At 49.4% G+C, this 14,023-nt stretch overlaps 1 protein-coding gene across 5 annotated transcripts in view; it reads right to left on the bottom strand.

Moving 5' to 3' along the window:
- Positions 1-14,023, bottom strand: part of LOC149343062 (uncharacterized) — a 51,153-nt gene that overhangs the window by 30,155 nt on the left and 6,975 nt on the right. For all 5 annotated transcript variants that reach the window (XM_089545582.1, XM_089545586.1, XM_089545583.1 and 2 more), the window contains exons 6-11: positions 12,898-13,154; positions 10,469-10,806; positions 9,400-9,603; positions 6,794-6,893; positions 2,228-2,619; positions 260-455 (exon numbers count right to left, since the gene is read on the bottom strand). In XM_089545582.1, coding sequence (XP_089401708.1) covers positions 260-455; positions 2,228-2,619; positions 6,794-6,893; positions 9,400-9,603; positions 10,469-10,806; positions 12,898-13,154 — 1,487 coding nt within the window. The remainder of the gene's footprint in view (positions 1-259; positions 456-2,227; positions 2,620-6,793; positions 6,894-9,399; positions 9,604-10,468; positions 10,807-12,897; positions 13,155-14,023) is intronic.

Genomic DNA, 14,023 nt, shown 5'->3' with positions numbered 1-14,023 from the left:
GTGAATGCACTCTGATCAAATATGACACTTCTGAGCTGATGTCATGACAATGAAGTTTCTGGTCTAGCAAAATTTTTGTCTCTCCCATGAACTTCACTGCAGGGTTTAACTGTACACAGAAAAGCAAAGAAAAGGGAATAGAGGGCTTTGGTAAGGCGTGAGCAGATCAGCCAGCACACAGCATCAGTGATGCAGAGGATGTCAGCTTTAAGCTGTACGAAAACATGTCCAGCACCCCAATGGACCTATCAAGGCTCACCTCGAGCATGTCAGCCTCCTCTGGTGGTGGCGGTGGGTCGTGTCGGCTGCCCCTGTGCGGTGGAGGTGGGGGCGGTGGCGGCTGGTCCGAATGTCCAGCATCTCCTCGCTTGCGCCCGCCTCGGTCCCCTTCGTACCGTCCATCATAGCCTTTGGGGTCGCCCCTGCCGCTGTACTCTTCCAGGCGGCCATGACGGCTGTTAAGGAACACAGCAGGGCCAATGACGCAGAAGTACCACACACACTAGTGTAAGGACCGGCCCAACTTGGCCGTCGGTAATTTGGAAAACAAAATGCCAGCCAGAAAAATTGTTTTATGTGTGCGTAATTTTTCTCACGTAGTACATTCAACTGGGAGCTAACAAATGAAGATTGCTGCCTGCGGCACTCGTTATGACCATGGACGCGTCGTCCATGCGGCAGACTCTGCCTGGAACCACTAACACAAGGTGCATCAGCGCTGCAAACTCCCGCGCACTTGGTATTCGTGCCAGAAAGAACAAAAAGTTATGCTGCGCATTTCCTTGTGGCAACGCACCTCCCACCAAGCTCGGGTGCTGGTGAAATACACGCCGTAGTAATGCGTTGTCCACCCAGTGTCGCTAGGCCTAGCATGCTTAGCATCGCAGCCGCAGTGAAATTGCGTTGAATCCAGCCATAGTTAACAACAAAAAGGTCTACCTTTGCTACCAGTTTATCACCGCACAATAACCTTGTAATAAAATTAATGTATAATTAATTTCCGCAATACCATTGACAGTGAAGCACGCGGAAAAACAGGCCAGGCAAAGGCCAACTGACAGCCGCGGGTTGCATGTGTGGAGTGGCGCTCACATTGTCGGCCAAGGCATACTGTCAGTCGAGCGCCTGATCTTCGGAGGATCTTAACTTAGAATTACGTGACATTTGCCAACAAACTAATCTAGCAACCTGTTTTACTGTGGGCAGTTAATTTGCGCCGGTCGTCAGGCGCGCGTCCTATCATCCATACTTTCTTTCAATACACCACGTATTTCAACGGTTCACCGGGGCTGCGCTAATTCGTCGTAAAAATGCGTGTGGCAGCATAAACTGGGGCATGCGTAATCAGGGCTCCGATGTTGGCAGAAATATTTTACGAGAAAATGCCGGTCCTGTGTAAGGGCGGCACCCTATCAAAACCGTCGAAAAAACGTACCGCCCTTAAACGAGTATACATGGCATCTGAGAATCAAGGTTTCTAAAAGTACCGAGACACATCGATGACATCAACAACCACAAGTCCTTTGTAAAGTACAGCACTGCCACTTGTCATGGCTTGCTGTCTCTTGCAGTTTCAGTTCAGAACTGTTAACATGTTCATGTACGTACGTGTAACTGCAAAACAGATTCCAATTTCTGTCTCTTGGAAGCTCAGAGTTAAAGTCTTCAAATGCCATCACAAGCAATATTCGTGAAGACTTGGGCTGCAATTCCCTGCCCAAGCAGGCACTAACAGTAGCCGCGCAAAAAAATTTGCTACGTAACGACAGAACAAAAGGCATCACAATAATGGGTGAAAAAAAAAAAAAAAAAAGGCTAATGTTTTTTTGAGGTAAGAGAAGGTGCAGTAATTGTCACACTGCCAGCAGATACCTCAACCGCAACTTGAGGGAAGGGATTTCGACCATCCGTGTTTCTTTAACATGCACTGTTATAGAAAAAGTGGTCAGGTATGTTCAAAGCACTAAATAAAAGTATGCTTCACACAGACAGCCAAATAAAAGTTTCCTTCTTTTGATGTTGCCTGGCACATTGTATTTGCATAAATGCAACACCACCACTTAACATGCATGTACAGTAGACTCGTGATAATTCAAATTTGAATAATTCGTACTTCCAATTAATTCAAACAAATTTCAAAATTTTGGTTAGCTAGCAGTTTAGAAAAAATAGTATCACTACATCAAAGACAGTGGTTACAAGTGCAAGGAACGTGAGGCGTACTCACTCGCCATCTTTCTTCCTGTCACGTGACGACTGGGAAGGCGGAGCGACCGGAGGGGGTGGAGGGGCAGGGCTCTCCCCTGGAGGTGGGTTGGGAGGAAGAGGCGGGGGAGGAGGAGGAGGGGGTGGCGTCTCCCTTCGAGGCCTCTTGGAGGGTGGACCCCCCGCACCCCTGCCATGGGAGGAGGTGCCAGCCGAGCCCTCTCGCACAGGGGGAGGGGAGCGACCAGACGATGGTGGCCCGTAACGCCCACCGCCACCACGTGAGGGCGGCCCACCACGCACGCCACCTTCGCGGCCTCCGCGGTGGCGTGACGATGGGGGCGACGATGGCCGCTCGGGGGACGGGCTCTCGGGGAATGGTGCTGAGCCGTGTGGCGGGACGGCACGGGCACGCTGCATGTCCAAAGAGACAGTGGTTTATTGGTTTATTGGGGTTTAACGTCCCAAAGCAACTCAGGCTATGAGAGACGCCATAGTGAAGGCCTCCGAAAATTTCAACCACCTGGGGTTCTTTAACGTGCACCGACATCACACAGCACACGGGCCCCTAGAATTTCGCCTTCATCGAAATTCGCCCACTACGGCAGGGATCGAACCAGCGACTTTCGGGTCAGCAGCCGAGCGCCATAACCACTGAGCCACCGCGGCGGGGACATCCAAAGAAAGAGTGGGTAGGATTCAGTAAACCACATCTGATCATAAACAGCACATGTTCACTACACTGTATTCTGCACACTTCTCCACAATATGATTGTTGGCACGAATGTGGTCTAGTGTCAATTATTTTTCCAAAAACCAATCTGTTCCCCAGGGTGAATGAAGAGAAGCTAATCAGCCGAGAATTTGAATACCTACACTACCAAAAACTTGACAACGTCGATTGTCACTGTCTCTGATAATGTCAGAGACTTGAATTCTTACACGTTACCCCTTTTGTGTGGTATGGTACATATGTGCATATGTGGGTTTTGACATCCTAAAGCGACACGGGCTATAAGAGGTGCCGTAGTGGAGGGCTCCAGATTGATTTTTATCAACACGGGTTCTTTTAATGTGCACTGGCATTGAACAGTGCACGGGCGCCTTGCATTTCACCTCCATCGAAACACAACCGCTGTGGCCGGGATCCAGCCCTTGTCCTAGGCCCCAGTAGCCAAACGCCCTTACCACTGAGCCACCGTGACAGAGCTCACTTTTTTTGTGAATTAGTATGATGTTAGGATTCCTCTGCGCATTTCTGATACTGGTCCCAGACATTAAACAATATCATCCATTGGTTTCCAGAAAAGAGTTCAGTTCAGTGTTTCTAGATCACATTTACCGAGCTTCATATGAATTAAAACACTTTTCTTCTCGTTGGGCTGCAGAAGCTTGCTTAAGATTCAAATTGTGAAGCAGTGACATTATACCCCTTGCTGTTGCATTAGTCAAACCCCGCTACAACGAACGCCGCAACAGTGAAATTTCCGCCACGAAGTATTCCCGATTTCCCGTTGACGTACCATAGAAGGCAATCCAATTATTTCCCCCCAACAACAAACAATTTTCATAGGGAGTGTCCACTTCAACAAAATTTTTCAGAGTAAGCGGCCAATTATTTATTTTTTTTTTCTGTGCGTCCACACGTGCCCATATCTCGTTAAGTTTCACCAAAAATGACTGCCAAAGGCAGTTTTCACTTCAATAATGCAACTGACATTCTCTGATGAATCGGAATTAATGTGCAGTCATGTGCGCATAAAGATGCAAGTGCGGCGCAAGAATACCTGTGACAGTTTTGCCGACAGCCGGGAATTCGCGCTTGCGAACTGCGGTCGTTGGTGCAAGGCGGCTTTTGTATTTTTCGCTCGCTTCGCTGACGAAGGCATAACAGAAATGAGCTCTACAGCGTTCACTTCAGTGAAAATGTTAGTTTTGTGATGAAAGGTGGTTAGTTCCAGAGTGTTTTTTCCAAAGCTTCTTTGAGGAGCATATCAGGCGTTAGGCCTAGTGACACCGAGCAAGTGGTGTGCAACGATCCGCTGTCGCCCAGCGAGCCTGGCGTGCCGCGCCACGTCGTTGCAAGGAGCCTGACCACGTCTAGGCTGCACTCTAGTCTCACGTTTGCGCCGCAGGCTAGCATCGTGATACCCTGTCAGGAGCGCTCCGGCACTGACCAAATACAGCCACTGCGAATGTCTGTGATTCTTGGCAGATGCCTCAGCAGAATGACACTTCGCCGGTATGTTAGTACCACGCGTCGCAAAATGTAAAACGTCTTTGAAGAATCGGAGCAACCACATTTCTGGCACGCCGTCTAAAGGATCAATTTCGAGGTGCATGTGACCGATACTCAAACCGCACTGACGCGGGCGCATGTGCGCGTAGTCCACGCTGAAATGTCTTCAAGCAGCGCAGTCTAACTTCTAAGCACGGGTTCTCGCACGACAAAAGCAAGGGGGCTTTAAAACACGTGCGGAAAAAGAAAATACTGGTTTTGATAGCAAATGTAGCTTGTTCGTTTATTTCGCAATTCCGAGATTTCCGGAGTGCCAAAAAAATCGCCACGACGCTGATTTCGAAACAGCGAAAGACCAAAACTGACAAGTTTTTTTTCAAAATAAACGTTCATGAACTATCCGGTGCCATACGTCAATGTTCTGCCCGATGTCACGACAATGAAGCTTCCACATCAACAAAATTTTTCGCGAGTCCCGTGAATTTTGTTGAAGCAGGATTCGACTGCATTAACACGTAATGATTCCATATTTGCTTAACAGTGGTACACGCTCTAAGATTTTCCTAGTAATATCCAGTGAAATGAACAGAAGCAGAGGGGCCATTACCTTTTTCTATACACAGCTCAGAGAGTTGTAATGTGCCAATTTCCGAGGTGTTGCATCAGCCTCCAAGTTCAGATCATAAAAAGGTCCGATCCCCAATAAGATATCTATACATGTTATTGAATGTGTGCTGTAACAGCACTAATATTCAAAGTTACTGCTGGAACACTATGCGCTGAGCCGAGAAAGAATGGAGCATGCTCAGCCAAACTTTGGCAAGAGACAAATACTTACGTATATCAAAAACTGAAAGTAAAAAGAAAGGAGTGTCAGCAGAGGCCTTGCAAGTTACACTGTGCTCTAGCTTCATTGCACAAATCAGTCTGACATAGATCCGCAGAAGCAGCACAACAGCACAAGCAAGCAGCATAGAAAGGATGCGCAGCGAATGCACTGGCTGTTCACTCCCTAGCCAACATTCATCTAGCGTAATAAGGGTCACAGCAACATATAGCAAAACCTTCTTTTCTTTGTTTTTCCAAACTTCTGTCACTGTATAAGCAGAGATTCCTTTTAGGAACCGAAGTCTATTCACAATGCAGGGTGAAGAATTTCAACTGTTTATGAAGAGACACACTTCCTGGTACAGCATTCAAAACCACTTCAGATAAGGTAATCGACATAGTAGAAAAATACAGCGTTACTTGTTTTTATTTCTTAGTGCTCTAGCACCAGATGGGTCACTAGCGAGAAAAACGAAAAAGCCGTGGCTCGTCATGTTGAAGCCTCAGAGTAACTTGGCTAAGCTGCTGCAAACGCGGAGCAGCGTTGTGCCAGCTGCAGCCAGTGGGAGGAGGGCATTACGCCTGCAGTAGACGAGTGGAGAGAGGGGTGGAGGAACGTGGTTGCGCGCATATGCATATGCCAGAAAGAAGAGGCAAAAGATGGAGTCACCGGAGGAACGTGCAGTATAGCGAACGATTAATCTTGGATGAAAGTCGGCCTTCAACGGATTCTGAAGCTGACCAACGTGTGCAGTGAGCTGAACAGCTACACAAAAGGAGAAAAGGTATACGTGAGTCAACTGAACCTGTGGATACAGCAGGGTGGCATGCCAAAGCAGAGCGGCGAAGGCAGCAAAACCTGGGTTCCCAAAGTGGCGTCATGTTGTGGTATGACTCATTTGGCTAGCGATTCTCCAAATATTCGTCCTTAAGCTTGGCTTGCGCAATACATGGTACGTCTCTGGCATGCGCACATCGGCAGGTGTGATGACAACTGGAAGGTCCCCAGTACCACAAAGTTCCCCAGTTCCTTGCTTACATCTTAAGTTATGAGACAACTGTTTAAAATGCGATTCATCTATTGTGAACCAGGAAATCTCACAAAACAGTTCAGCATGCAGCCAAACACACTAGCAGTTCAGAGAGGCTAGAAACTGATAAATCCTAGTATACTTCAGTGATGGTGTAATTAAACTAATTTTTTAAAACATGCCAAGAAATTTGTGCCACAATGATGAAAATTTTCAAAAAGCTAAAACATAACCTTCATAAACACTTGCAACAATGAAAAGTGGAGAATATTATCTCCTGTAGGTTTTATCAGAAACCACAATTAGGCCCAGCAACAAAACGAAACCGAGCTGCATCAAAGAGGTGCTGAAAACAAAAGAGACCACAAGATGCTTGCCGATTTCCTATAACTCATTTTAGAGCAATCAAGGGTGTTCAGGGGCCATGCAATTTAAATCCTCTGCAAATTTTCGATCCCTGCATGGGTTGTAGCATGGAAATCGCACGTGCCTCGGCTCTGAGCTGCTTCTCTCGGTCCCTGCGCCTCTTCCCAGATTTCTTCTTCTTTCGTGGCTTCCCAGCTGGGTATGGCGGGGGAGGACCCTTGTTCCTGAGGGAGCAAACCAAATGTCACTACGTTGCAGCAACTGCTGGGTAAACTCACGCTATAATCAATGTGAGGCTTCCACCTAATGTTGCCCAAAATCCCTCTCAACATGTTGTATTTAAGTTAATACTATAATACAAGAACATAACCTTGTTCCCCTCTCTTTTGCTGCCTACCAACTGAGGCTTCAGACAAACAAACAGATTTTTCCAACATGGGGGTTCCAATGCTAATGCATTAAGAACTAAATACAGGTGTCGCCAGCATCAGTCGTTTCTGCAAACAAATTCCGGTAGTGACGCCAAGAGTTTTTAATGCATTACCATTTATACCCGAAAACTCTGCCAGTATGAAGCCTTGGTTGGCAGGTGGCAAAGTAGAGAAAGAAATTCCCTTCACCCCCTTTCAGGGGAGAGGGGGTGAGGAGGATATAGAAGAGGAAAGGCAGGGAGGTTAAAGGGGAGAGGGGGTGATAACAAAGAAAGGGTAGGGGGCAAAGGTTGGCAGGTGGGGGAGAGTGGAAAGGGGTACAGCATGTCAAAGGATGACTGATGGACTGGATAACATCATTTGCTCACACAGTCTGAACTCGTCAATGGCAGAGACTGGGGAGAGCACTAATGCACTGACTGCCTGCAATTTTTCACACACGGATCCCTGAAGCCACGCTCACCAGCCATCTGCCTTTCGGAGGTGATCACAAAGTGCCTTTCAGTCTTGACAAGAGGTCATGAGCCTCAATTCAATGGCAGGTAAAAAAAAAATGGAGGGGACACTTAAAGGGGCTCTGAAAGGGGCTCTAATAAAGTTGTGGTATGCCTGGGATCTTAAAGGATGCCGCTTCACAAATATTGTCCAGGAAGTATTTTTTTAATGTGCTTTGTAGAAGCCTAGTTATCGGTAGTCAAAATCTGAATTTAAGCATTTTCACGTCTTTCCCTCTACTCTTGTCGCTTTTTGCACTCTGAAAGGTTGGCAATCCTCCGCCAGCTTCACTGCCGGAGCTGGAGCTTCCCGACCTGCCAGAGCTACGTCGCTTATTGGCCGCGGCCACGGTAGCTGCCTGATGTCTGAAAGAATCTAACCAATAGCCATCTCTTAATTGCTATACGCAGGAACAGTGTGACAGAGGAGGATGCGAGCATGAAAAGTTGCCGGAAAGGGCTTGCCAACTTTAGCGCATGACTTTGGGCTCTCAGCAAACGCCACCATGCTCAACTTTTCTTTCTTTATTTTTTATTTCTTTTATTTCTTTTTGTTTTATTCGCGGCAGCGGCGCACAGCTGCTGCGCTGCGCGGCGTGGATCCGCTGGGCCATCAGCGACGAGCTGAGTTGGGCCCCAGTTTTCTCTCCGTCTGGCGTGACGTCACAACAGAGGTCAAGCTAAAAGTCTAACATGGATCCGCCGGGACGACGCTGAAGGCTCAAAACCTAGCGCAGTATTGCTTTCGCAATAAAAGTCCTTTTTGCCGTGGTAACAAAAGAGTCAAGCGATGCACCTCTGCCCCGAGATGGCAGGTGCTCCCAGCAGTGGGCCTTGTGCGGCCCAGGTTTCTCTTTCTGAGCGACCAATCATTAATTTAACAGCCACTTGCCACGGTGGGCAGGTTGTGATGGCGCCACAAGGTCACGTGACCTAGGAGGCCCACCTAGGTTGCCAGAGCAGCCGGAGAAACCGGCCACTCTGGCCACTCCAACTGCGAAGCTTTGAACAGTCGCCAATGCCGGACAATTTTCTCCATCATAAGGTTACCAACGCTCTCACGTTAAAAAAATGTTCCATCTTTAAATCCAGTTATCTCGGCAACAAATGCATCTTCTCCTGCAGAACAATCACCAAGATAGATACAAAAGGCCAACCAACCAAATTTTACTTAGAATAAAAAAAATTGGCTGTGGCTTAGCTCACGTTAAGCCTGGGTAAGCGAAAAGCTCTCACTGCTTTTCAGCCAACTCCCAAGCTACCACTTCTGGATCGGTGTTTCTGCGCCGTCAGACTGTTGCTTCTTCTTCTCCTTCCATGGCGAGTGTCTGCGCCTGTTCTACGGGCAAGCGCGCCTTATATACCCCTCCCTTCAAATGTGCACGGTGCACGGCTGCAGCGAAAGGTCAAGCTGGCGAGGATGGCCGCCTCTTCTATGGCCTCCGCCGCCGTTCACGCGTTCTCGCAACGCCTTGCGAAAGAACCTTCTCATCTTGGGACGACGGCGGTGACCATGAGGCAGCGGCGAAGGGTAAAACGGTGGCGAGGAGGAGGAGCGGCGACGCTCAGACGACGGAGTCAGCGCGCAGCGGCGACAACGGCTGCGGCAGCAGCGGCCACCTGCGCTCTGCGTGACGTCGCTCGGTTTCGCGCATGCGCAGCTGTGGCTAGAATTGATCCTGGTGCACGCCAGACCCGGTGTTGACAAGCCGAGTGAAGCTTTTCACTTCAAAATCGGATGGAGCTGTCCTCACTTCCTCACAGTGGGAGCAGGCAGGGCAAGAGGAGGAGGAGGAGGCACTCACGGCGGTGCAGTGGTGCTGCTGCTGCCGGCAGCCTTGCGCTTGGGCTCGTTGGGCGGCCCCGGGCTGGGGGTGCGGGGGCCACGTGACCGGCCCACGTACCCGTCATAGTCGCCACCATCCCGGGGTGCCCCTCGACGAGTGGGCGACGCCCGGCCGTCCTCGGGAGGCTCCCTCGACCGCCCTCGATGTCGGTCCCGGCCATGGCTGACAAGGGGCACCAAACAATGACGCTGCTGCCCACACACTCAAAGAGTAAACGCACAAGCTTTGAGAAAATTTTCAGACACTGGCCTGGCAAGGAAGACCTGAACATTCTCATAAGAAAAAAAAAAAAAAAGATTCCGTCGGTTGAAGAAGCCCTTCAAACTTATTTCAAATTATGCCTGCTTAGCAGACTGTTTGTAAAACCAACTTTCAATGTCAAATTCACTCAAGATTTTAAGCAACACTGAAAGCTGCACACGGATGGTGATGTCACCTACATAGAGAGACTTGCTGTTTCGTCGGCTTTCACGAGCCGATTTCTGCAGCTCCCTGAAGCTGATAGTACTCCTCTACCCATAGTTTTCTTATCTTTGCATCAAATGTGTGCGAGGCAAATATTATTGTAAGGGCCCTTAACGCTACCACGTTAAAACAGCTCAGCTGCTTACCCACAGGGTTACGACAAGTGATGAGCACTAGCTGGTTCCCGAAATGATTAATACAATAACAACACCGCGCGTTACTGTCACTGCCATTAAGCTACTGCTCAACAAACACAAACAGCTCTAGTCGCCCAATAATGAATAGGTCGATTTGTAGCTGAGGGGTAGTGCACTCTGCATCCCACCAAATGCCTCCAGTTCGAGGTTGGCTGCCCAATGCGGCCTTTGTCGGAAGGTGGAGACCAGGGGTAGTGTGGCAGTGCCCACTAACCGGACGGCTTTGTAATACAAATACAAACACAGCGGTTGCCTGTCTTTCAGCTGTGGAGCAGGGCATGCAGACAGGACAACGATGACAACACCGACATGAAACCAAAGGAACTAAGCGAATAGATCTAGCGCTATAAAATATGCCTCCTCACCGCCCAGCATCCTTTTCGTGGCCATGCAAGGATGACCCAGTCCGAGATGGCTCCCGGCTGCCCTTGCCATCTGCGGAACGATGTGATGCGGCCGCGCGCTCCTCCATGCCGCCTCGATGGCCCCGGTGGTGGCGCTGGCCCTCAGCCGGTGGCGGTGGTGGTGGGGCACCTGCAGCGCCACGACCGGCTGACAGCGAGGCCCCGCCCGATGAACTTGAGCTCGATGAATCTTCGCTGTCGTCGTCATCATCCTCGTCATCCGAGCTGGAACTCGACGAGTCCGATGATGAAGAGTCGTCCGACTCGCTCGACGATTCACTGCTAGCACTTGCTGCACCCTAAGGGGAACCAGCATAAACATAGAAATACAGTTAGCTCAATTCCCTTTAACAAAGCTAATCTCAAAGCATGGTGAGATAAAAGCTGAAGAAAAGGAAACCAATCATGAGGATCACTCAACAAAACTGAAACAGAAAGCAAAGCAATGAAATTATAACATAGTTATAGTAATGTCTAGTGCCAGCAATGCCTTGGCTACCCTTTGGAACAGGCAGCACTTTTGGCTCACCAACTACTCGTCACACAAAATCAGCACAATAACTGCAATTTCTCCGCATCCAGTTCATACATGCTGCACTAGTGTGAAGTAGCAGGCCAGGGTCGTCTTTCCACCGTCAACCTCTCCATCTTTCTTCTCAAAGTTTTTGCCTCTTCCAAGCTCCATCACGGAGCAAAAAAAACCAGGATCCAAGAATTCTAGTGGTGGTGGTGGAGAAAAACTTATTTTTAGGAAGGATGACTGGGAGACTGGTCCTTGTGAGCGGACGCTGTGGCGCTGCGCTCTGCTAGCTCGGCGGTGCAGCCCACACTTTCAGTCGTCACACATGCAACACGCGTCGCCTTGTGCGCCATGCCTCTTCAACAGACATCGGACTTCAAGGGACTGGAAAAAAGGTCCAAATTATCCGAATGTCGAATTACCGAATGGCCCCTCAGAACTGCCAAAAACTGCTCGTGTGAAAGCGAAATTTATTTGATGGGAACCTGGCCAATTGTTACCTTCTTTTGAGATGAAAACTGCATGACAGCAGCGTTTTCTTGCAGTTCCGTCAAATGTTTCAATTTGTGCATGCTGTCAGGAGCGGCGGAAGGAGAACTGCTCCCCAATGGTAGGGGGTCTCCGCAGCCACTTTCAGTGTCCGAAACGGAAGCGCTGGAGCTTCTTCGCATATAGTGTTGCATGTGAGGAGGCTTCACTGCACAAACGATGAACGTCACATGACAAGCACGGAGTCTCGGCGTGTTAGAAGAACGGAAATATGACACCGGACGGAAGCGAGGTAAGCGCATTGCCGCCGGAGTGGCAAGACGCCTTCAAAAAACAAAGAAACAAAAAAAAGATCAAGAAGGCAATCATCTTACAAAACGGTGGGCGGCGTGGCTGGCCCGCAGATATGCACAGCAGATAGCCGTGGTCTAGCGGCGAAGTTTCAAAAACACAACTACGTGGCCAGACTCTCTCTCAGCTTATCGACGGAAACCTGCCGACCGTCAACACGCCTGCCTTTGTGAGCACATCAGGGGGGTGCGGAAGACAATGTAATAAGCAATTCAGGCTTGTGGATGAATATCTGGACGATCGCCTGTCAAATTCTTTATTTATTTCTGCCTTGTAAAGATACAGACAGCGGAGGCGGAGCACATCATATCCTGACATGGCGCCCATTCACCTGGGTGCCCGTCCGAATTAACCAGTGCGAGCTCCGTGGCGTCCAAATAAGCAAGCTGTCGATGTCACAGATTTGCATGGGCATTTGGCGGGACTCCGATGGCAGCCTGAATTATCTGAATTACTGGGGGTGCACAAGGGTCTTGGCATGCTGCCAAGTTTCCCGGGCGAGCCACCGCCGCTGGCGCTCCCGTCAAAACATACACGCGGCATGATTACTGGCGCCCAGCACGTTGGCGTGCTGCCAAAGTCTGTGTTGCTAGGAACGAGCTAAGAGCTAATGCTTTGAAATGAATTTTAACGAACCAGGTTCTTCGTACGCTTCACACACGCCCGCCAGAAGTGTACCAAAAAGGGGGGACAGGCCAGTGTGAGTGCCCGAACCACAAAAAACAGCCCGTGGAGCCCCTGGGTTCTACGAAACCGTCTGAGAACCCCTGCTTTATTGGAAGACAAACATAATATATAGGCACAATCACCGCACCACCTATCAGCTGCAACAAACATCAGAATGAAGGAAGGGGCCATAAAAACGACAAGAGAAAACACTCTTAACAAGAGGTACCTAAAAGAGATGCTGGAAAGCATTACTGCAGGGGTATTTTACAAGAAAACAGTAAACAGGACATGACTACCAAACTCTGGTCACAGCCAATTGCACACAAATGCGGCCAATGCATGTTTCAGCCACTACACCCACCTGCTGTGGTGGGTGAGCAGAGCGAGCCGCCTTGGTGGTGCCGGGCGGGTGGGTGGCCATGGCTGGTGGGGCCGCCCCAGGGGCAGCAGCAGCTGCGGTGGTGGTGGCACTACTGCTGCCGGCCCCCTTGCTGCCCCCACTGCTGGCCGGGTGGTTCTCCTTCTGCAGCAAGTCCAGCTCCCTCTGCAGCTGCTGACGCTTCATCTCCAGGGAGAGCTCCTCCTTGTAGTCCAGGAGCGCATCGTCAATGGGCCAGTCTGCGCATCCCAGTCACAACACAAACGGGCAAACTCACATTCGACGAGGGGGCGGTTTATTTTCTGTACACTGAACATATCTTTTTGGACACCTGACAGAAAAAGAAAGATGGAAAAATTAAACAAAAATCACTTTTCCCCTCCTTTTTTTTGGGGGGGGGGAGACGCGACGACAGCTGTGCCACCCTCACGCTTCGTGCTATATAAGAGCATCGAGTCCAAGGCCTACTCTGACAGCATCATCCCAGAGCGTACATTTGCTGAAGCTGCACTCTTCAGCCCAGAAAGGTAACACACTCACCAGCAAGCTAGATGCACATGCCAGTTTCCACTCACAGCACGCTGCAATGACACTGCTGACACCATTCATCCAAAAGAAAAAATCTCCAATACCTAGCGCTGTCTAAAAACCAAGTTTCTGTTCAGCCAGTCACTTCTTAATGGTACCTGCAGCATGCTATCAAAGCTGTTGCGCTTTTCCTTTTTCTTTACTTTACCCTCATCCCTGCCTACCTTTCCAGCCAATACAGATAGTGAGTCACCCATTCAAACTGATTAGTGGTCTTAGTCTGCGTGCATGTGTTTACTTGCTCCATGCCAAGTGTTCCAAGTCAAGAAAGCACCGCACAGTGGAGACAGAATGGAGAACACTGTATCTGAATTGACAAACAGGCATTGCCCAAGCCATGTAGTATCTCCTGTATCCAATGCTGGTATCTTGCTCACCTAGACCACTGCAAAGCAAGAATTATCAGTGTGCGCTATGCACAGCTTTCACAAGGTCACCCTCAACAGTCAGCACCTGCTCCAAAGCCTGAAGACTTGAACACAATCTCAGTCACACCTGCAATACTTTCCCAAGAGTCATG

Source organism: Amblyomma mixtum, chromosome 5, assembly GCF_055824585.1.
Source record: "Amblyomma mixtum isolate Tamu chromosome 5, ASM5582458v1, whole genome shotgun sequence".
Classification (NCBI taxonomy): Eukaryota; Metazoa; Arthropoda; class Arachnida; order Ixodida; family Ixodidae; genus Amblyomma; species Amblyomma mixtum.
This window is presented reverse-complemented; position numbering and strand designations above follow the sequence as displayed.